The 24,465-nt window shown below is 46.1% G+C and overlaps 1 protein-coding gene across 3 annotated transcripts in view; it reads right to left on the bottom strand.

The window, feature by feature from the left end:
• Positions 1 to 24,465, bottom strand: part of dis3l2 (DIS3 like 3'-5' exoribonuclease 2) — a 426,581-nt gene that overhangs the window by 43,516 nt on the left and 358,600 nt on the right. For all 3 annotated transcript variants that reach the window (XM_072474282.1, XM_072474283.1, XM_072474285.1), the window contains one exon: positions 14,299 to 14,385. In XM_072474282.1, coding sequence (XP_072330383.1) covers positions 14,299 to 14,385 — 87 coding nt within the window. The remainder of the gene's footprint in view (positions 1 to 14,298; positions 14,386 to 24,465) is intronic.

Here is a 24,465-nt window from a genome sequence, read left to right as displayed (position 1 = left end):
CTCCTGATCCAATGCATCCCTCAATAGCCAGGATTTGGATTTGTTGGCCCCGTCCTTTTTCTTGATTTGAACATGTTGGGCCTGTACTCTCCCTATTTCCTTCTTGAATGCATCCCACTGTTCTGCCCCAGATTTACCTAAAAGTGTTTGCCCCCAGTCCACTCTGGCCAAATCGTATCTGATCTTATTAAAATCAGCCTTCCCCCAGTTGAGCTTTGATCTCAGGTCCATCCTTGTTCTTTTCCAATCTCGAATCTAACGGAGATATGCTCATTGTCTGCAAAAGGCTCCCCCATTGATACTTCAACCATTTGCCCACCTTCGTTACTGAAAATGAAGTTCAGACCACCCCCACTCTTGTAGGACCTTCTGCATACTGGCTTAAAAGGTTCTCCTGGATGCATTTTAAGAATTCCGCTACCTCTAAACGTTTCATACTGCGGCTACCCCAGTTAATATTGGGGAAGTTGAAATCCCCCACTATCAGTACCCTATTACTTTTACACCTCTCTGAAATTTGCCAACATATCTGCTCTTTTATTTATCTTGGACTGTTAGGGGGCTATTGAACACTTCCAGCAAAGTGATTGCTCCTTTTTTGTTTTTAAGTTCTACCCAAATGGCTTCAGTTGAAAAGCCTGCTAAGATGTCATCCATCCTTACTGTTATAATTGATTCCCTGATCAAAATTCCGACACCCTCTCCTCTTTTATCTCCTTCCCTATTTCTCCTCAAGATCCTGTATCCTGGAATATTGAGCTGCCAATCCTGCCCCTCTCTCAACCATGTCTCAGTGACAGCAATGACATCTTTGAACAGCTTTGTACCGAGCACTGATCCTTGCGATGCCCCACTAGTAACAGCCTGCCAAACTGAGAATGGTGATCCATTTATTTTGCTCTGCTTTCTGTCAACCAATTCTCAACCCATACCATGAGCCAATTCTCAATCCATATTATTATTTTTATCCAATTATTTTTTTTCCAATTTTAGGGGCAATTTAGCGTGGCCAGTCCACCTAACCTGTATATCTTTGGGTTGTGGGGGTGAAACCCACACAGACATGGGGTGAATGTGCAAACTCCACACGGACAGTGACCCAGGGCCAGGATTCGAACACGGGTCCTCAGCGCTGCAGTCCCAGTGCCAACCACTGCGCCACATGCCGCCCTCAATCCATATTCAATCTCTGATTCAATCTATGATTCCACCCCTCAAGCCTGCTGTCATTCAAAAAGATCATGACTAATCTGATCATGACCTCAACTCTACTTTTCTGCCCACCCTGCTTAAGCTTTGACTCCCTAAAAATATTTCCCTTTTAGCGAGGAAGCAACTGAGTGAATCTTCACTGAATTGCCTCCAAAGCAAGTACATTCTTCCTTAAATAATGAGGCCAAAGTGTATGCAATACTCTAGTGTGGTCTCACCAACACCCTGTACAATTCTAAGTAGATTTCCTTAATTTTATATTCCACCTCCCTTGCAATAAAGCCTAACATTTCATTTGCCTTCTTATTTCCCTGCTGTACTTGCATGCCAACAAAGTACGAGGACACCCAAATCGCTCTCTGCCACAGCATCAGGTTGCATCTCTGTTTAAATAATACTATGATTTTCTTTCATCCTACCAAAGTAGATAACCACACATTATCCCACATTATACATCATCTGCCACATTTTTACCCACTCACTTAACACATCTATATTCACTTGCAGCTTATTTGCGTCCTCACAACTTCTTTTCACAACTATTTTTGTATCATTAGCAAATTTGACTACAACGCACTCTGTCCCTTCACCCAAGTCGTTAATATAAATGGAAAATAGCTGATGCCCCATCACTTGTCCCCCCGTGGCATTCATTAGTTATTTTGCCAACATGGTTATCCATTTCTTACGACTTTGTTTCCTGTAAATTCACCAATCTTCTATCCATGATCATATATTATGCCCACCAAAATGAGCTTGTATCTTGTGCAGTAATCTTTTGCATATATAGAATTTAGGAGGAAGAGTAGGCCACTCATCCCCTTCAGTCTGCTCCACTATTCAATAAGATTGTGACTGATCTGATTTCAACCACGGGCTTACCCTGATAACCTTTCACCCCTTAGTTTATCACTAATCTATCTCCTGTCATAGGCACTGTTTTCACTTTCTTTTGAAGAAAGGAGTTCCAAAGACTCACTATCCTCAGAGAATATAAATTCTGCTAATGTCTGTGTTTAATGGGCGTCCCCTTTATCCACAGCACGTGACTCCTTCAAAGAAGGTTAAACATGGATCTCCCTTTCACAAATCCATGTTGACTTGACTGCTTGCCTTGAATTATTTTATAAAGTGTCCTACCATAATGTCATTTATAATAGTTTCTAACATCTTCCCTCTGACAGATGGTTAAGCTAACTGGCCTCTAGTTCCCTACTTTCTGTCTCCTTGACCTTTTGAATACAGGAGTTGCATTGCTATTTTTCAATCTAATGGCACCTTCCCCAAGTCTAGGAAATATTGGAAAATTGAAACCAATGTGTAAACCATCTTTTAAGATCCTAGGATGGAGTCCATCAGGACCTGGGGATTTGTCAGCCTGCAGCTCCTAAAATTTGTTAAGTATGACTTCCCTGCCGACTGTAATTTTCCAAACTTCCTCCCTCCCATCCAATTCCTGATATACCGCTGTTTCTGGAGGTTGTAGCATTTTGTGCAATGGATGAAGATTTCAGCAGCCGATGAGCTATGGGACTGGGCCCATGCAATGGCACATAGGTAAAAATAAACAGTTTTTGGGATTGTGTGGATACATGATGGGCAGCTAACCTCTCGGGATCAAATATGACACCAAGGTTACTAACTGACTAGACTTGCATCAGACAGTTGTCAGCGAGAGGGATAGAGTTGGCAACTGGGGAATGGATTTTGTTGTAGGGACTGAAGACAGTTTGGTCTTTCCAAGGTTTCATTCAATGAAAAGTCTGAACAATTAGTACTGGACGGCGAATAAATAGTCTGATAATATAGCAAGGGCAGATGTAGCAAGAGCAGAGGATCTGAGAGAGGTGGCGATGAGGGTGGGTTGGATATTGTCAGAGATTGTCAAATAAGTTAAGAGCCCATGGTGTTAAGGGTAAGATCCTGGCATGGATAGAGGATTGGCTGACTGGCAGAAGGCAGAGAGTGGTGATAAAGGGATCTTTTTCAGGATGACAGCCGGTGACTTGTGGTGTGCCTCAGGGGTCTGTGCTGGGACCGCAACTTTTCACAATATACATAAATAATCTGGAAGAAGGAACTGAAGGCACTGTTGCTAAGTTTGCAGATGATACAAAGATCTGTAGAGGGACAGGTAGTATTGAGGAAGCAAGGGGGCTGCAGAAGGATTTGGACAAGCTAGGAGAGTGCGCAATGAATGGCAGATGAAATACAATGTGGAAAAGTGTGAGGTTATGCAGTTTGGAAGGAAGAATTTAGGCATTGACTATTTTCTAAATGGGGAAATGCTTAGGAAATCAGAAGCACAAAGGGACTTGGGAGTCCTTGTTCACGATTCTCTTAAGGTTAATGTGCAGGTTCAGTCGGCAGTTAGGAACGCAAATGCAACGTTACCATTCATGCAAGAGGGCTAGAATACAAGATCAGGGAAATACTTCTGAGGATGTACTTCTGGTCAAACCCCATTTGGAGTACTGTGAGCAGCTTTGGGTCCCGTATCCAAGGAAAGAGGTACTGGCCTTGGAAAGGGCCCAGAGGAGATTCACAAGAATGATCCCTGGAATGAAGAGCTTGCAATATGTTGAACAGTTGAGGACTCTGGATCTGTACTCGTTGGAGTTTAGAAGGATGAGGGGGGGGTCTTATTGAAACTTAAAGGTACTGCGAGGTTTGGATAGAGTGGACGTAGAGAGGATGTTTCCACTTGTCGGAAAAACTAGAACCAGAGGACACAATCTCAGACTAAAGGGACGATCCTTTAAAACAGAGATGAGGAGGCATTTCTTCAGCCAGAGGGTGGTGAATCTGTGGAACTCTTTGCCTCAGATGGCTATGGAGGCTTCACTGAGTGTCAAGACAAAAATAGATAGGTTCTTGATTAATAAGGGGATCAGGGGTATGGGGAGAAGGCAGGAGAATGGGGATGAGAAAAATATCAGCCATGATTGAATGGCGGTGCAGACTCGATGGGTCGAGTGGCCTAAATCTGCTTCTATGTCTTATGGTCTTGCATGTGGGCAGTAACACTGTTTTCAGATGACATTGCCAAGTAGCAGCATGTAGATGAAACATAGGAGGGGGCTGAAAGACAGTTCACTGGCAGAGAGAGTGGGAAGGCAACCCCTGCAAATAATGTGCTGGCTATGTCTACATAGGTAAGAATGAACAAAGTGAGACCAGTCCTATCTCGCTAGATGGAGTGGCGAGGCACTGTGGAGTATGATGTGGTAAACTGTGTCAAAGCCAGGTGGAAGACGACAATAGCTTTGGTCTTTCGAATGTTTTATTCTAGAAAACTTCTGCACATCCAGTATTAGATGTTGGATAAACAGCCTGATAATTTATGAAAAGCAGAGGAGTTGAGGGAGGTGGAAATGAGTTAGAGTTAGAGATCGTCAGTGTCAGGTGAGGACGGACAGTTTACATAGGATATCACTTGTGACTTTGATAGGATGTCACTTGTGGCTTTGGTTGCAGCTGTGTTAGTAGGGGAAGAAAGTACAGTCATAAAAAAACAACAATAAGCCAAACCATTTTGAAAACAATTTTTAGTCTTCTGTTGTCGGTGAGTTTAGAATCTACAAACATTTAGGATATAATGAATGATTTGCCAATTTCCACACTTTGTTAATAGTACAACGGGTTGATTTTGCATAGCATTGGAACTTCAAATTCAATGTACTTTGGGAATGTAAGACTCGAAGCATCAATCTATTCCCTGCCAGTTAGCATAAATCATCAAAACGCATCTATTGATTATATTCATGACAAACTTTTAAAATTAATATATGAAAGGTTAGTTCTTTACAAGAACTAATATTATGAAAATACTTAAGTTTTGAAGTATGTTGCGAACACTGTACAGGCCAATAACTTTAAGAAAAGAAATTCAAGGACTTCCGGGTGCGGCAATGACCAGCTGAGTCGCACGTTTCGGCAGCTCCCGTTGGAACGGACTTTTGGGCTCTTAATCGGAGCCCCAACGGCAATTTAAACGGCAAAAACACTGTGCGGTAAACCAGAAGGGAATCCCCCCCGGACACGCATGGAAAAGGGAGAGGATAGCGGCCGGATTGCGGAGGATCCTCTGGAGCAGCGGCAAGAAAGGGAAGCTCAAAGCAAGATGGTGTCGGAAGGTGGCCGTTTGCTATGGGGCCCGGAGCAGCAAGAGTTCCTGCGGCGCTGTGTGGAAGAGCTGAAGAAGGAGTTGAAGAAGGAGCTGTTGGCCCCGATATTGCAGGCGATTGAAGGACTAAAAGAGGAGCAGAGGACCCAAGAGCTGGAGCTTCGGGTAGTGAAGGCAAAGACTGCTGAAAACGAAGATGAAATACAGGGCCTGGTGGTGAAGGCAGAAACGCACGAGGCACAGCATAAAAGGTGTGTGGAGAGGTTGGAAGCGCTGGAGAATAACTCAAGGAGGAAGAATTTAAGAGTCCTGGGTCTTCCCGAAGGCGAAGAAGGGGCGGACGTCTGGACATATGTGAGCACGATGCTTCATTCGCTAATGGGATCGGAGGCCCCGACGGGCCCTTTGGAGGTGGAGGGAGCTTATCGAGTTCTGGCGCGAAGACCAAAGGCTGGAGAAATACCTCGAGCTATAGTGGTGAGGTTTCTCCGCTACAATGACAGAGTGACGGTTCTCAGGTGGGCGAAGAAAACTCGGAGCTGTAGGTGGGAGAACGCGGTGATCCGCGTATACCAAGATTGGAGTGCGGAGGTGGCGAGAAGGAGGGCAAGTTTCAATCGGGCTAAGGCAGGGGACGGGGGAATGATTTTTCAATTTGTTAATTTTGTGATCCTGTAACTTTTCTCTCTTCCCCATGTTGGAGGGGGGGGGGGGGGAGAGCATGAGGAACTGTGGGCGCCGGCCATTAGGGGCGGGGCCGAGTGGGAAACGCGGGCTTTGTTTCCGCGCTATGGTAATTATGGCGGGAACAGGGACGCAGGAAGGAGGGGGCCTCGCACAGTGGGAGCCGAGGATAAGGGGGGAAGCCGAGGTCAGCCAGAGTTTGCTGACTTCTGGGAGCAAAATGGGGGGTGCAACTACACTAGAGGGGGATCTAGCGGAGGGGGGGGTGGTTAACTGGGTTGCTGCTGCTAAGGAGAAGGGGGAGCTGTTATGGGATGTGGTGGTCGAGGCGGGAGGGCACCGTCGGGGGGATATACGGGTATGTGGGAACTGGGTGAGGAGCTGGGTTAAAAAAGGGGATGGCTACTCGACAAGGGGGGGGGGGGGGTAAAGAGCCCCCCAACCCGGCTGATCACGTGGAACGTGAGAGGGCTGAATGGGCCGATTAAAAGGGCACGGGTATTCGCACACCTAAAGAAATTAAAGGCAGATGTGGTTATGTTGCAGGAGACGCATCTGAAACTGATAGACCAGGTCAGACTACGTAAAGGATGGGTGGGACAGGTGTTTCATTCGGGTTTAGATGCGAAGAATAGGGGGGTGGCTATCTTAGTGGGGAAACGGGTACTGTTTGAGGCAAAGACCATAGTGGCGGACAGTGGGGGTAGATATGTGATGGTGAGTGGCAGATTGCAAGGGGAGGCGGTGGTTCTGGTGAACGTATACGCCCCGAACTGGGATGATGCAAATTTTATGAGGCGTATGTTGGGACGTATCCCGGACCTGGTGGCGGGAAAGTTGGTAATGGGGGGAGACTTCAATACGGTGCTTGATCCAAGGCTGGACCGGTCGAGGTCCAGGACCGGGAGGAGGCCGGCAGCGGCCAGGGTGCTCAAGGACTTCATGGAGCAGATGGGAGGGGTAGACCCCTGGAGATTTAGTAGGCCTAGGAGTAAGGAGTTTTCATTTTTCTCCCATGTTCACAAAGTATACTCACGGATCGACTTTTTTGTCTTGGGAAGGGCACTGATTCCGAAGGTGACAGGGACGGAATATACGGCCATAGCCATTTCGGACCACGCTCCACATTGGGTAGACCTGGAGGTAGGAGAGGAAAAAGAACAGCACCCACTCTGGAGAATGGATATGGGCTTATTGGCGGATGAGGGGGTATGTTTAAGGGTGAGGGGGTGTATTGAAAGGTACTTGGAGCTTAATGACAATGGGGAGGTTCAGGTGGGAGTGGTCTGGGAGGCGTTGAAGGCGGTGGTCAGAGGGGAACTGATATCCATAAGGGCACATAAAGGGAAGCAAGAGGGTAAAGAAAGGGAGCGATTGTTGAAAGAACTTTTGAGGGTGGACAGGCAATATGCAGAGGCACCGGAGGAGGGACTGTACAGGGAAAGACAAAGGTTACATGTGGAGTTTGACCTGCTGACCACGGGTAAGGCAGAGGCACAGTGGAGGAGGGCACAGGGTGTACAATATGAGTATGGAGAGAAGGCGAGTCGGCTACTGGCCCACCAATTGAGGAAGAGGGGAGCAGCGAGGGAGATAGGTGGGGTGAGAGATGAGGAAGGAGAGATGGAACGGGGAGCGAAGAGAGTGAACGGGGTGTTCAAGGCATTCTATGAGAGGTTATATAAGGCTCAGCCCCCGGAAGGGAAGGAGGGAATGAGGTGTTTCCTGGATCAGCTGGAATTCCCGAAGGTGGAGGAGCAGGAGAGGGCGGGACTGGGAGCACAGGTTGAGATGGAGGAGGTGGTAAAAGGTATTGGGAGCATGCAAGCGGGGAAGGCCCCGGGATCGGACGGATTCCCGGTGGAATTTTATAGGAAATATATGGACCTACTGGCCCCGCTTTTGACGAGACCCTTTAATGAGGCCAGGGAAAGGGGGCAGTTGCCCCCGACTATGTCGGAGGCGACGATATCGCTCCTTTTGAAGAAGGATAAAGACCCGCTGCAGTGTGGGTCCTACAGGCCCATTTCCCTTTTAAATGTAGATGCTAAGCTCCTGGCCAAGGTGATGGCGACGAGGATAGAGGACTGTGTCCCGGGGGTGGTCCAGGAGGATCAAACTGGGTTTGTTAAGGGGAGACAGCTGAACACGAACATACGGAGGTTGCTAGGGGTAATGATGATGCCCCCACCAGAGGGGGAGGCGGAGATAGTGGTGGCGATGGACGCCGAGAAAGCATTCGACAGAGTGGAGTGGGATTATCTGTGGGAGGTGCTGAGGAGATTTGGTTTTGGAGAAGGGTTTATTGGATGGGTACAGCTGCTGTACAGGGCCCCGGTGGCGAGTGTGATCACGAACAGGCAGAGGTCCGACTACTTCCGTCTTCATAGAGGGGCGAGGCAGGGGTGTCCCCTGTCTCCGTTACTGTTTGCATTGGCGATTGAGCCCCTGGCCATAGCACTGAGGGGCTCCAGGAAGTGGAGGGGAGTACTCAGGGGAGGAGAAGAACACCGGGTATCTTTGTATGCAGATGATTTATTGCTGTATGTTGCGGACCCAGGGGAGGGGATGCCTGAGGTAATGCAGACACTCAGGGAGTTTGGGGAATTTTCGGGGTACAAATTGAATATGGGGAAGAGTGAGTTGTTTGTGGTGCATCCGGGGGAGCAGAGCAGGGGAATAGATGATTTACCGCTGAGGAAGGTAATAAGAGATTTCAGGTACTTAGGGATTCAGATAGCCAGGAGTTGGGGAACCTTACATAGGCTTAATTTAACAAGATTGGTGGAACAGATGGAGGAGGATTTTAAGAGATAGGACATGGTGCCCCTGTCACTGGTGGGTAGGGTGCAGGCGGTCAAAATGGTAGTCCTCCAGAGATTCCTTTTTGTGTTTCAGTGCCTTCCGGTGATGGTCACGAAGGCTTTTTTCAAGAAAATTGAGAAAAGTGTCATGAGTTTTGTGTGGGCCGGGAAGGCTCCGAGAGTGAGGAGGGGGTTCTTGCAGCGTAGCAGGGATAGGGGGGGGGCTGGCACTACCGAGCCTAAGTGAATACTACTGGGCCGCCAATATCTCAATGGTGTGTAAGTGGATGGGATAAGGGGAGGGAGCGGCGTGGAAGAGATTGGAGATGGCGTCCTGCAAAGGAACCAGCTTACAAGCACTGGTGACGGCGCCGTTGCCGTTCTCCCCGAAGAAATACACCACAAGTCCAGTGGTGGTGGCAACGCTAAAAATTTGGGGGCAGTGGAGACGACATAGGGGAAGGACGGGAGCCTCGGTGCGGTCCCCGATCAGAAGTAATCATAGGTTTGTCCCGGGGAGAATAGATGGGGGATTTGGAGCATGGCAGAGAGCTGGGGTTGTGCAACTGAGAGATCTGTTCGTAGACGGGACGTTTGCGAGTCTGGGAGCGCTGACGGAAAAATATGGGTTGCCCCAAGGGAATGCATTTCGGTACATGCAACTGAGGGCATTTGTGAGGCAACAGGTGAGGGAATTCCCGCAGCTCCCGACGCATGAGATTCAAGACAGAGTGATCTCAGGGACATGGGTGGGGGATGGTAGGGTGTCAGATATATACAGGGAAATGAGGGACGAGGGGGAGATCATGGTGGATGAGCTGAAGGGGAAATGGGAAGAAGAGCTGGGGGAAGAGATTGAGGAGGGGCGGTGGGCTGATGCCCTACGTAGGGTAAACTCGTCGTCCTCGTGCGCCAGGCTAAGCCTGATACAGTTCAAGGTTTTGCACAGGGCGCATATGACCGGAGCAAGGCTCAGTAAATTTTTCGGGGTAGAGGATAGGTGTGGGAGATGCTCGAGAAGCCCAGCAAACCACACCCACATGTTTTGGTCATGCCCGGCACTGCAGGGGTTCTGGGTGGGGGTGGCAAAGGTGCTTTCGAAGGTGGTGGGGGTCCGGGTCGAGCCAGGCTGGGGATAGGCTATATTTGGGGTTGCAGAAGAGCCGGGAGTGCAGGAGGCGAAAGAGGCTGATGTCTTGGCCTTTGCGTCCCTAGTAGCCCGGCGAAGGATATTGCTTATGTGGAAGGAAGCCAAACCCCTGGGCGTGGAGACCTGGATAAATGACATGGCAGGGTTTATAAAACTAGAAAGGATAAAGTTCGCACTAAGGGGTTCGGCTCAAGGGTTCACCAGGCGGTGGCAACCGTTCATTGACTACCTCGCAGAACGATAAAGGAAATGGGAAGGCAACAGCAGCAACCCAGGGGGGGGGGGGGGGGGGGGCTCGGGCAGGTCCTCAGGGTGTTTTTGTATAGATATTTGTACTTGGTTATGTATATTGGATTGTTTGATTTTATCTCTGGAGAGTTATTATTTTTGTTATGGCAGTTGCCATTTAGTTTATATATTATTTATTTATTTGTTAAAATGGTCACTGTTATATATATATTGTTTTATTGTTGTAAAAAGGTAAACCTTTGTATTGTTTTGTTTGACCGGAAAAAAATTTGAATAAAATATATTTTAAAAAAAAAGAAAAGAAATTCAAACTTTCAGTTTATAGCCAAAAGGATGGCAGGACAGGATTTTGTGTTTTAAAACTTTTACAAATTAACAGACTAAAAACATTATTGACTAACACTATTATTGTAGGCAACTTATACTTTAAAGCACAGAACAGAACATTTCCCTCTACTTTTAACACAGCTGGAAACCCCACTTCACAGGTGTACTTTACGGTGTCCCTGAAGTAGTCATTCGATTTTCCCAGACATAAGCCAGATTGATTCTTAACTGTCAATGGTTTACTTTCATTCCTTTCCTTTCCCAGTCTGCAACATTTAACTCAAGAACTACCTTTCATGGTGAAGTATTTTCCTATTGTCGGCCTGAGGCCTACAGCTGCTAATTTCTGCAATTTTGTATTTTGCATTTTATTTCTGCTCTGCTTTGATTTTTAATACTTTAAGTAATTTTGCATTTTTTCACTTGATAGACACTCTTAATTCAGCTATGATTGTGTTTTTATTAATTAATCAATAATAATAAGTGTGACCAGTTTTTCTAGATCTTATTTCCTCTCCATACTGACCAGCACAGCTGTTGTTTATGTGAAGTTTTGTTTTTCACTTTCTCAAACTAGAATACTAAAATAAGTTTCTCATATATATTCAGAAGTACTATTCAGCGGCACTCTGTAACCCATGGAGTAGTAATCTTTATTTTTTTGAAAAATATTTTATTGGAGGTATTTTCAAATACATACAGAACAGAAATGGGCAAACAACAACAGCAACAATTAATCATGCACAATTAGCCCTATTCCCCCATACCACCACCTCTATTTACACCCAGTCCCCCCTCCCAAACCCAAACAGAACAACCCTGCCACCACTGACGTGCTACTTAAAGAAGTCAATGAACAGCCTCCACCTTGTGGGGAGCCTCTCCTCCACCCCTCTTATGGCAAACTTGATTTTTTCTAGGTGGAGGAACTCTGCCAAGTCACTCACCCCTGCCACCACTTTTGGTGGCCCCGTGCCCGCCAGCACAACAAGGTGGGTAATCAGGATGCAAAGGCTACCACATTAGCCTCTTTCCCCATCTGCACTCCTGGATCCTCGGACACTTCAAATAATTGCTACCCACGGGCTCAGCGCCACCTTCACTCCCAAAAACTTTGCCATTACGTTCACAAAGTCTTTCCAGAACCCCTCCAACTTCGGACATGCCCAAAACATATGGACATGGTTCACTGGACTCCCTGCACACCGGCCACGCCTATCCTCCACCCCTGGAAAAAAAAACGACATCCTCGACATATGAGCCCTATTCCCTACCTTAAACTTTATGAGACTCAGTCTTTCACAGGATGAAGACGAGTTTATCCTCCGCAGCACCTCACTCCACACCCCGGCTTGCATCGCTCCTCTCAACTCCTCCTCCCACTTGTGCCGGACCTCCTCCAGTGGAGTGCCCTCCCTTTCCATCAGCCCCCTTATATATCTGACAACTTGCCATCGCCTATCTCATCCGCAGAAAGAAGCTTGTCCTGTAGCACTGGAGGTGACAGCTGTGGAATGAGCCCATCTCCTTCCTTAAGATGTCCCTCACCTGTAGGTACATGAACCTATTTCCCTTCGGCAGCAAGTACACCTCCTCAAGCTCCTCCAGTTCCACACACTTACCCCCACAAATTGGTCCCGAAAATACTCTGTCCCCCAACTGCCCCCACACTGGAACCTCGCAACCAGCATCGCCACAACTCTCCTGCGGTTGCCACAAAGCGGCGTCCACAGGGACATGCCTTCCATCCCACAGTGCTTCCGGCATTGATTCCACACCTCAACACTGATACCACCACTTCGCTTGTGGAGTACCTGGCTGGCAAGAACGGAAGAGGTGCCAACAATAACGCCATCAGAGTGGTCCCTTTACATGAAGCCTCCTCCACTCTGAGGGAGTTACGAGCCATTAGTTTTGTAAACTTGCCAGTATAACTTCAGGCTGCCACTGATTTATTAACTGTTCCACAAGGAAATGAGACAATTTAAATTATGACAATCAAATTGAAGTGTGAAAAGTAACGAGTTGACAGCTTGATCGACTCGCAATTTGTTTATTTGACATGAAGCCATGAACGATAGCATCTTTTTGCCAAATAAATGTGTCCCATGGTTAAGTATTGGCATCTTTCAGAAGTAAATTGAGGATGAACAATGCCCTGCCACAAATACAAATACATTTCCTACATCTGTGTTACAATGCACCATAAGTGCATAAAGTATTTAAAATTGTGAATTGTAGGGACAGCACAGTAGCACAGTGGTTAGCACAGCTGCCTCACGGCGCCGAGGTCCCAGGTTCAATCCTAACTCTGAGTCACTGTCTGTGAGGAGTTTGCACATTCTCCCAGTGTTTGCGTGGGTTTCGTCCCCACAACCCAAAGATGTGCGGGGTAGGTGGATTGGCCTTGCTAAATTGCCCCTTAATTGGTAAAAAATAATTGGGTACTCTAAATTTATAAAATAAATAACTAAATAAATAAAATTGTGAACTGTGGTCCAGTAAACTTTTAAAAAACGTTTTTTGTCCCCAATTATATATTTCCAATTAAGGGGCAATTTAGTGTGCCCAATCCACCTAACCTGCACATCTTTGGGTTGTAGGGTGAAACCCACGCTGACATGGGGAGAATGTGCAAACTCCACACGGACAGTGACCCGGACCGAACTCGGGTCCTCAGCGCCATAGGCAGCAGTGCTAACCACTATGCCACCATGCCACCCCTTGGTGCAGTAAACCTATAGTAATTATGTACATTTTGGGGCAAATTAATTTTTCGTGAACTCTTCCAATCAGAATTAGGAATGCAGTACCTTGTGCAGAATTTTGTTTTCATTTTAAAGTACCCAATTCATTTTTGTTCCCCCAATTGAGGGGAGGGTACTCTGTTTCTCCAACACAAAATTAGTGTTTGTACCATTTGGCCTTGCATATATTTTGTATTGTTTTAATAAAAAGATATGGCCAATTCACCTGCTCTGCACATTTTTGGGTTGTGGGGGTGGATTTTGGATTTTGTTTATTGTCACATGGGTACAGCGAAAAGTATTTTTCTGAGAGCAGCTCAACAGATCATTAAGTACATGAAAAGAAAAGGAAATGAAAGAAAATACAAAATAGGGCAACACAAGGTACACAATGTAACTACATAACATCCTCATCGGGTGATGCATACAGGGGTGTAGTGTCAATGAGGTCAGTCCATAAGAGGGTTGTTTAGGAGTCTGGTAACAGCGGGGAAGAAGCTGTTTTTGATATATATGTGAGACCCACGCAGACACAGAGATAATTCCAAACTACACATGGACAGTGACCCGGGGCTGGGATTGAACCCAGGTCCTCCGCCGTGAAGCAGCAGTGCTAACGACTGCACCACCATGCCGCCCAACTTTGTACAGAACTTAAGAACTGTTTGGAAGGCAAAGTGAACCCTAATTCTTTGTGATCAAAGCTTCAGAGTGCAACATACTAAATTATCACCAAACAGTCCGTTTGTTCAATTAACTTACATTTGAACGGAGTATGTTATGACTTAAGTTGGATGGGATTATGGAAATATAGATAAAGTGATAGAATACAAAGTTCAATCCTAACTAACAATGTATTTATCATTACATGCATATACAGTTGCAACAGAGTTCACGTATGTTTTCTTGAAGTCCAGATTCATCTACATTTTAGTTAGCAAATTAATATACTATTCTTGCATAAACAAGAGATCTTTCTAAAATTCAAATTTCTCTTACTTGCATTGGTCGGGAGCACATGTGGGTCAGTACCTCCTTCCTGGCAAAAGAATATTGGTCATCTCCTGTAGTTTTATCTAGGCTCTTCTGTTTAACAAGGCAGCAAGAAAAAAAAATTACTTTTGGATCCATATTGCCATCTCTAATTGCAAGCTATATACCTAATCAAAAAAGACATTTCATCCCAGGTGAATATTAATCTAAGATTTAATTCCACATATTCTACTAATTATTAAACATCAGGTACAGATAGTTTAAAGTGAGCTTTTTGTGAGAAAGTGAAAATATATACAAAACATTGAGGTATGAAAGGTGATGTTACAATTTCACTGTGTGTGAAACTGAAAGTTTTGTATCATCTTATGATCAGAATTAAGGAAAAATTGAATTGGGTCTGTATTTGTATCAATGATTTAATATAGGCACAGATTTTCTGATCTCTAGATTGTACAGGCTTACAACCCAAGATGAGCGTCAGGACCCCATGGAAGTTGTGACATGCTGATCGCAGTAGATATTGCCTGGGAAATTTGAACTTCTGATGGGCAATTCCCAGATCACCCAGATCCTCCGTGAAAGTCTCTGACTCTGAACTAGAGTTGGAGACTTCGGACTGAGTCGGAGACTTTGTAAAGATCTGTGGCACCTACAGAGTAGTTAACTGGGAAATGTTAGATTGTAAAATCCTTGTATAATGTCTGACTAACTAACGGCAGTCAGACAACCCCACTCATCCAACTGCCCCTCCTGTCACCTGACTGTTCCCTTTAAAACTGTGGAAATTGCGAGTCAAGTCAAAAAGAAAAAGAATGCAACTAAAAACAGATGAAGCACTTGAAGAATACAAGGAAAGTAGAAAAGAGCTCAAGCAGGGAGTTAGGAGGGCAAAAAGGGGTCACAAAATGTCCTTGGTAGATAGGATTAAGGAGAATCCCAAGGCATTTTATACATATATTAGGAATAAGAGGGTAGCTAGAAAAAGAGTTGGCCCACTCGAGGACAAAGGAGGGAAATTATGCGTAGAACCAAAGGAAGTAGGTGAGATCCTTAATGAGTATTTTGCATGGTATTCACAAAAGAGAGGAACATGTTGATTGGTGGTGTCTCAGAGGGATATGCAAATACTTCAGAACAGGTCGTTATTATGAGGGAGGAAGTGTTAAGTGTGTTAAAAAGCATTAAGGTCCCCAGGGCCAGATGGCATCTATCCCAGATTTCTGAGGGAGACGAGAGATGAAATCACTGGGCCTCGAACAGAAATCTTTGTTTCCTCGTTGGCCACAGTTGCGATCCCAGAGGATTGGAGGATTAGTTAAGAAAGTAGCAAGTTTAGCCCAGGTAATTAAAGGCCAGTAAGCTTGACCTCAGTGATAGTGAAATTGTTGGAGAAGATTCTCAGAGATTGGATCTATGCACATTTGAAAGTGAATGGTCTTATCAGCAACAGAAAGCATGGTTTTGTACTAATGTCTAACTAATTTAATTGAGTTTTTTGAAGAGCTGACAAAAATGATTGATGAGGGAAGGGCTGTGGATGTTGTTTACATGGACTTTAGTAAAGCATTTGACAAGGTCCCTCATGGCAGGCTGGTGTAAAAGATTAAATCACACGGGGGTCAGGGGTGAACTAGCTAGATGGATTCAGAACAGGCTTGGCCATAGAAGAAGGGTGTTTTTCGGAATGGAGGTCTGTAATTAGTGGTGTTCCTCAGGGATTAGTACTGGGACCTCTGCTGGTTATAATATTTATAAATGACTTGGAAGAAAACGTAGCTGGTCTGATTAGTAAGTTTGCAGATGATACTAAGATTGCAGGAGTTGCGGATAGTGATGATGATTGTCAGTGAATACAACAGGATATAGCTGCAAAATTGGGCGGAGAAATGGTAGATGGAATTTAACCCGGACAAATGCATTTTGATAGATCCAATTCAGGTGGGAGCTATAAAATAAATGGCAGAACCATCAGGAGCATAGAATACAGAGAGGTCTGGGCGTGCAGATCCACGGTTCATTAAAAGTGGCAGCACAGGTGGAAATGCTGGTAAAGAAAGAATATGGCATGCTTGCCTTCATCGGACAGGGTATTGAATATAAAAGCTTGCCAATTATGTTACAGTTATATAGAAAGTTGGTTGGGCCACATTTGGAATACTGTGCCCAATTCTGGTTACCACACTACCAGAAGGCTTTGGAGAGAGTACAGAAAAGGTTTACCAGGATGTTGCCTGGTATGGAGGGTATTAGCTATGAGGAGAGATTGAATAAACTGGGATTGTTCTCCCTAGAGAGATGGAGATTGAGGGGCGATCTGATAGAAGTTGATAAAATTATTAGAGGTATAGATAGGGTGAACAGTTGGGGGCTTTTCCCAGGCGGAAATGACAATTACAAGGGGGCTCAAGTTCAAGGTGATGGGGGGGATAGGTTCAGTGGAGTTTTTTTTACACAGGGTGCTGGTGGTCTGGAATGCACTGTCAAGTGAGGTGGTTGAGGCAGATAAGTTAGTGACCTTTAAGAGTTATCTGGATAGACACATGAACAGACGGGGTATAGAAGGATTTTGGCAGTCGACACGTGTTCGGCGCAGGCTTGGGGAGCCGAAGGGCCTGTTCCTGTGCTGTACTGTTCTTTATTCTTCTTGTTCTTAAAACATTACTGTAAGAAGGGAGCATGTCCTGTCTGCTATTGATGCTGTGCCCCATACTATTGGAGAAGCTGATGATCCAGCAAGAAAGTGTAGCAATGTTGAGGTGTGGAAAAGCTCAAGCACAGTCGCAATACGACGATGATTACCAATCCATAGGTGATCCAGACCAATATGCCTGATTAAGCTTGTTTTGAATCATCTTAAATAAACCAAATGAATTAACATTCTGTCACCAGGACTGTAGTACAATACTGGGTGAAGTGTCATTCAACTCGGCTAAGTAAAAGCATCAAGTAACACAGCATACTCATATGTACCAAGTTACTTTCTATCCAGGTAAAATAGAATATCCAGCCCTGTTAATTAGTAGGAACATTGTTCCCACTCTCCACAATTTAAAAAGTTGGTGGAGCACATCCAGTCAGTGCTATGAGACAGGAAGATCCCAGAATGGAACGCTGGCTCAGAAGGCAGCAGCTCTTACTTTTTTTAATAAAACGCGGAGGAATGGAGTCACAGGACTGCTAATTAGTTTTAACAAAAAAAATAATTTATTAAACATGAATTATTATACAATACTCCTTTACTCTCCCCTTACCTTGACAAATACACACAGATTTTAAGATTAACATGGATTACAAAGTACATCTTAAGCTAAATCTCATTAAAATACTAAGTCCCATCAAGCAAATACACACACTTTGCTCTGAATCCAAGTTAGTGTCTGTGGGGTTCTCCTCAGGATCCCCCAGATGTTTGTCACATGAGAGTTTCCAAACTCCACTCCCAAAATCTTCTCTCACAATAATGCTTTCCATTAGCGGCTTACATTCTGAAATCCAGACCTGGTTTTCCAAATGACACTTTTAAACAAAGCTGCCCCACCTCTTATAACAGCAAATCCAGCTAAAGCTTCAACACTGGTATCTATCTGGCAATATGGAAAATTGCACTGGTGTGTCCTGTACACAAGAAACAGGATAAATCGAACCCAGCCAAAATGATGGAAGGAGTCATCAACAGTGCTATCAAGCGGCACTTACTCAGCAAAAACCTGCTCACGGATGCTTAGTTTGGGTTTTGCCATGGTCACTCAGCTCCTGACCTCATTATAGCCTTGATTCAAACATGGACAAAAGAGCTGAATGCCAGAAGTGAGAGTGACTGCCTTTGACATCAAGCCAGCATTTGACCGAGTAAGGCATCAAGGAGCCCAAGCAAAACTGGAGTAAATGAGAATTGATTGGAGTCACATTTGACTGAGATACTCGATATTGTTTTCAAGGAACAGTTCTAAATATTTGACAGACATTTAGCCAATCATAAAACAAATCCATGTATCTATTAATAGGTTGCCAATCCTCCCAGATTGTCCTGTCCAGGAGAAAAGTACTTAGTATTTGAGGTCTGCACCTATGTACTTTCACGTTTTGTGGGTCAGAGATGGATCTAGTTTGCAGCCATGGAATGCCCAATAATCAAATTTATTAATTCACTACTCCAAATGGGATTTTCACTTGCCTGAGCTTAATGGAATTAGTTATGTTTTTTTGGAATGTAATGGCAGATGTCACCACTCAGAATGAACTGGGTACTAGACCTGTCCTTGTGACTTTCATGGAAAGTTACACACACATAAGGGCATTTACTATTGATTATACTGACAATTTCAGAAAATATGCCACAGTCTTACAGGCAGAAATATGGCCAATCAGGATTCACCTGCACTAATTCTCAAGTTTGCACTTCCAGTTGGCTAATGAAAGGAGGATTGGTCCTGCTCTTCATTAACTGACAGCACTGATTATCTGAGTTTGAAAGAAAAAGTTAATACCTCAAGTGCCAATATCTGCTCTCATGTATAATTATGTAAGAAGATTAAACTGAAATCCAATCTTTACGAATTTTATGCAGGACGCACTTCGGTAGTGCCAGGAATAATATTACACAAACTTGAGGAATGTGGAGCATGGTTTCAGTTTTATTTAGCTCTGTTTTGAGAGAATGGTGCTCGGAAGTTTGTCGGGCCTCTTAGCAAAAAAGGTCAGGTTCTCTAGGTTTGTTTGTATACATGCATTGTTAATGAGGTATTATGGACTTTGGGTGGCGACCATGGAGCGAGTGGTCGCACACAGGGCAGTTCCAGCTTGAATGTGTTGGTTTGGGCACTTTACACCCGTTAGTGGGGTAGCTCCAGCAGGAAAGTGGTGCAGAGGGTGTAGTGGGAGAGGTTCTCCCCAAGATTGGCATGTCTACTGGCTACCAGATCCGACAGAAAACAGTTAAAGACCTGGCTAAGGAATTGGAGGACACCTGTCGTGCAGCAGGAATGGCGGAAGGGGAGGGTCATCGCTAGTGGGAAAGTCCAGATGGAGCAGTTGAAATGAAATGAAAATCGCTTATTGTCACAAGTAGGCTTCAAATGAAGTTACTGTGAAAAGCCCCTAGTCGCCACATTCCGGCGCCTGTTCGGGGAGTCTGCTACGGGAATTGAACCGTGCTGCTGGTCTGCCTTGGTCTGCTTTCAAAGCGATTTAGCCCTGTGGTAAACCGGTGAGCCTCATGTCAGTAGTGGGTAAAGTCTTGGAGGGGATTATAAGAGACAAGATTTATAATCATCTAGATAGGAATAATATGATCAGGGATAGTCAGCATGGCTTTGTGAAGGGTAGGTCATGCCTCACAAACCTTATCGAGTTCTTTGAGAAGGTGGCTGAACAGGTAGACGAGGGTAGAGCAGTTGATGTGGTGTATATGGATTTCAGTAAAGCGTTTGATAAGGTTCCCCACGGTAGGCTATTGCAGAAAATACGGAGACTGGGGATTGAGGGTGATTTAGAGATGTGGATCAGAAATTGGCTAGCTGAAAGAAGACAGAGGGTGGTGGTTGATGGGAAATGTTCAGAATGGAGTTCAGTTACAAGTGGCGTACCACAAGGATCTGTTCTGGGGCCGTTGCTGTTTGTCATTTTTATCAATGACCTAGAGGAAGGCGCAGAAGGGTGGGTGAGTAAATTTGCAGACAACACTAAAGTCGGTGGTGTTGTCGACAGTGTGGAAGGATGTAGCAGGTTACAGAGGGACATAGATAAGCTGCAGAGCTGGGCTGAGAGATGGCAAATGGAGTTTAATGTAGAGAAGTGTGAGGTGATTCACTTTGGAAGGAATAACAGGAATGCGGAATATTTGGCTAATGGTAAAGTTCTTGGAAGTGTGGATGAGCAGAGGGATCTAAGTGTCCATGTACATAGATCCCTGAAAGTTGCCACCCAGGTTGATAGGGTTGTGAAGAAGGTCTATGGAGTGTTGGCCTTTATTGGTAGAGGGATTGAGTTCCGGAGTCATGAGGTCATGTTGCAGCTGTACAAAACTCTGGTACGGCCGCATTTGGAGTATTGCGTACAGTTCTGGTCACCACATTATAGGAAGGACGTGGAGGTTTTGGAGCGGGTGCAGAGGAGATTTACCAGGATGTTGCCTGGTATGGAGGGAAAATCTTATGAGGAAAGGCTGATGGACTTGAGGCTGTTTTCGTTGGAGAGAAGAAGGTTAAGAGGAGACTTAATAGAGGCATACAAAATGATCAGGGGGTTAGATAGGGTGGACAGTGAGAGCCTTCTCCCGCGGATGGAAATGGCTGGCACGAGGGGACTTAGCTTTATACTGAGGGGTAATAGATATAGGACAGAGGTCAGAGGTAGGTTCTTTACGCAAAGAGTGGTGAGGCCGTGGAATGCCCTACCTGCAACAGTAGTGAACTCGCCAACATTGAGGGCATTTAAAAGTTTATTGGATAAGCATATGGATGATAATGGCATAGTGTAGGTTAGATGGCTTTTGTTTCGGCGAAACATCGTGGGCCGAAGGGCCTGTACTGCGCTGTATCGTTCTATGTTCTATGATACGCACCAGTTGATTATGGGTGGCGGTTTTATTTTATAAATTTAGTGTACCCAATTCTTTTTTTCCAATTCAGGGGCATTTTAGCATGGCAAATTCACCTACCTGCACATCTTTTTGGGTTGTTGGGGTGAGACCCACACAGACACAGGAAGAATGTGCAAACTCAACACGGACAGTGACCCGTGGCCGGGATTGAGCCTGGGTCCTCGGAGCCGTGAGGCAGCAATGCTAAGCACTGCGTCACTGTGCTGCCCACGGGTGGAGATTTTAATTGTGGAACCGAGGGTGGACAGGTCGAGCCCCAATTCAATGGGAAAGCGGAGGATGGCGTCCGTGTTGGGAGAGTTTATGGAATGAATGGGAATGGTTATCCGTGGAGGTTTAAGATCCCCTGGGAGGGGGGGGTTAATCCTTCTCACACGTGTATAAGGTGTATTATAGAATTGATCTCTTTGTAGTGAGTCAAGTGGTGCTGGTGGGGGCGGAGTATGCGGGAACCAATCATGATTTCAGTTCACGTGTCGCATTGGCTGGAGGGGAGGCTGAGCTCGGGGCAAGTGCAGAGGTGGGATGGAGGCTGGGTTTGGGTCTTTTGGCAGATAAGGGGTTTTGTGAAAAGATGAGATTGGTGATTGGGGATTACGTGGAAGTGAATCAGAACGGGGAAGTGCTGGTGGCTATGTTCTGGAAGGCGATGGTCCGAGGTGAGATTATCCCATTCAAGGCCCACAGGGATAGGAGGAGGAGCATGGACATTTGTTGGACAAGATAGTACAGGTGGACAGAAGATACTCGGGGGCTTCCACTAAGGAGTTGTTGGCAGAGAGGAAGAGGTTGCAGGGGCAGTTCGATAGGTTGACTACAGGAAGGGCGAGAGGAATGCCACATGAATACAAAGAGAAGGCGAACCATATGCTGGCTCACCAGCTGCGGAGGCAGGCTGCCTCCAGGAAAATTCTAAGGGTGCAAACAGAGAAGGGGGAGGTAGTGTCAGAGCCGGGGCGGATAAATGAGGTGTTCAGGGATATTATGAAAAGTTGTACAGGGCCAAGCCTGGTGGAGAGGAAAGGGATATGGGATTTATTTTTAGATGGGTGGAGTTTCCAAGGTTGGAGGAAGAGAGGAGGCGGGATTGGAGGAGCTGCTAAGGCCGAAGGAGGTGATTGACAGCATTAGGGGGAATGAAGTCGGGGAGGGCTCCAGGACTGGATGGCTTTCTGGCGGAGTTTTATAATGTGTTTGTGGCAATGTTGGCACCACATTGTTGGGGATGTTTACTCAGGCATTGGAGAAGGGGGAGCTGCCAGAGACACTGACACAGGTGACGATCACGCTAATCCCGAAGAAGGGGAAGGATCCGTTGGAGTGTGCGTTGTATAGGCCCATTTGAACATAGACGTTAAGGTGCTGGCCAAGTTAGTGGTGGGGAGGATGGAGGGATGTGTGCCAGGGGTGGTCGCTAAGGATCAAACGATTTTGTACAGGGTATGCAGCTCTCTAGTAACATCAGATGGCTGCCAAATGTGGTCATGGCTTTGTCAGTGGGCGGGTGCCGGAGTTTATTATCTCTGTGGACTCTGGGTCTGTACTTGTTGGAGTTTAGAAGGATGAGGGGGGATTTTATTGAAACTTACAGGATACTGCGAGGCCTGGATAGAGTGGACGTGGAGAGGATGTTTCCACTTGTAGGAAAAACTAGAATCAGAGGACATCATCTCAGACTAAAGGGATGATCCTTTAAAACAGGGATGAGGAGGAACGTCTTCAGCCAGAGGGTGGTGAAACTGTGGAACTCTTTGCCGCAGAAAGCTGTGGAGGCCAAATCACTGAGTGACTTTACGACAGAGATAGATAGGTTCTTGATTTATAAGAGGATCAGGGGTTATGGGGAAAAGGCAGGAGAATGGGGATGAGAAAATATCAGCCATGATTGAATGGCAGAGCAGACTTGATGGGTCGAGTGGCCTAATTTTGCTTCCATGTCATATGGTCTTATGGATGCAGAGGAGGCTTTTCATCGGGTGGAGTGGAGGTATTTATTTGAGATCTTTGGTAGGTTTGGCCCGAGGTTTGTGGCATGGATACATCTGATGTGTGTAGCCCCGGCGGCAAGTGTACGTACAAATGAGATGAGTTCACGGAGTTTTAGACTGCACAGGGGAACAAGAAAGGGGTGTCCGCTTTCTCGGTTGTTGTTTGCATGGCAATTGAGCCCTTGGCGATGGCCCTTAGGGGGACAATGGAGTGGCAGGGGATTGTGGGAGAGAAGTAGGGTGTTGTACATGGACGATCTGTTGTTGTTTGTGCCGGATCTGCTGGAGAGTATGGGAAGGATCATGGGAATATTGCAGAAGACTCTGGGTAGACGTTAAATGTCGGGAAGAGTGAGGTGTTTCTGGTGAATGCGGCAGGGCGGGGGGCCAACTTGCCATTAAAGGAAGCTAGGGAAACGTTCAAGTATTTGGGGATTCAGATGATGAGAGAATGGGATAGGATGCACAGTTACAATTTGACAACATTGGTGGAGGAGATTAGTGGGGGGGGGGGGGGGGGGGGGGAGGGAATTTTAAGAGATGGGATACATTACACCTAGAGGGAGGGTGTAAGTGGTAACGATGAATGTTCTGCCAAGGTTCCCGTTTGTTTTCCAGATCCTCCTGATCTTGCTCCCTGAAGGGAAGATGTCGAGGGTAAAGAGGCAGAAATGGGGTTGATGCTCCTGAATTTGCTGCACAATTACTGGGTGGTGAATGTAGAGAACGTAAAGCGATGGTTGGAGAGTCAAGATGGAGGAGGAGTCCTGTAGGGATTCCAGTCTGAGGGCTATGGTAATGGGTCCGCTGTCACTAGCTCCGGGGGACGTATACGAGGAGCCCTGTGGTACTGTCAGGGTGTGGAATCAGCTGCGGAGACACTTGAAGTTGGAGGGGATGTCAGTGTTGACACCGCTGTGCGGGAACCATAGGTTTAAGCTGGGGAAGATGGATGCGATGTATGGGAAGTGGAGGGAGACGGGGTTGGTGAGGGCAAGGGACTCGTACTTAGAAGGGTACTTTGCAGGTCTGGATGAGCTACAGGAGAGGTTTAAGATGCCGAGGGGGAGTGAATATAGATATATGCAGGTGAGGGACTTTGCGTGAAAGGAGTGGAGGACATTTCCCAGGTTGCTAGAGTAACCTTATTGGGGCAAGTGCTGCTCCCGGATGAGTTGGGAGAGGGTAGGATTGGGATATGAACGGGTGGTTGGGGAAGCAGCGGGGCGGAACACAAGTGGTGAGGATCAAGGACAAATGAGAGGAGTTGGGGTGGGGGGGGAAGGGAGGGGGAGGTAGGCTGGAGTCTTTTGTGTGCGGCGATGAGTAGGGTGAATTCAATCTCGTCCTGCACAAGGATGAGCTTGATTCAGTTCAAGCTAGTGAAAATGACCCGGGCGAAGATGTGGGTTCTTCCAAGGGGTGGCTGATGAGAGCGATAAGTATGGGCGGGGCCGGCGAATCATGCGCACGTACTGTGGGGTTGCGAGAAGCTGGAGTGATACTGGGAATCGGTGTTCGGGACTTTTTCTAAGATTGTGGGGGTGGAGGTCAGGCCGGGCCAAATGGTGGCGATCTTTG

This window comes from Scyliorhinus torazame, chromosome 14 (assembly GCF_047496885.1).
Source record: "Scyliorhinus torazame isolate Kashiwa2021f chromosome 14, sScyTor2.1, whole genome shotgun sequence".
In the NCBI taxonomy this organism is placed as follows: Eukaryota; Metazoa; Chordata; class Chondrichthyes; order Carcharhiniformes; family Scyliorhinidae; genus Scyliorhinus; species Scyliorhinus torazame.
Note: the sequence above shows the minus strand (reverse complement) of the source record. Positions and strands in the feature narration are given on the sequence as shown.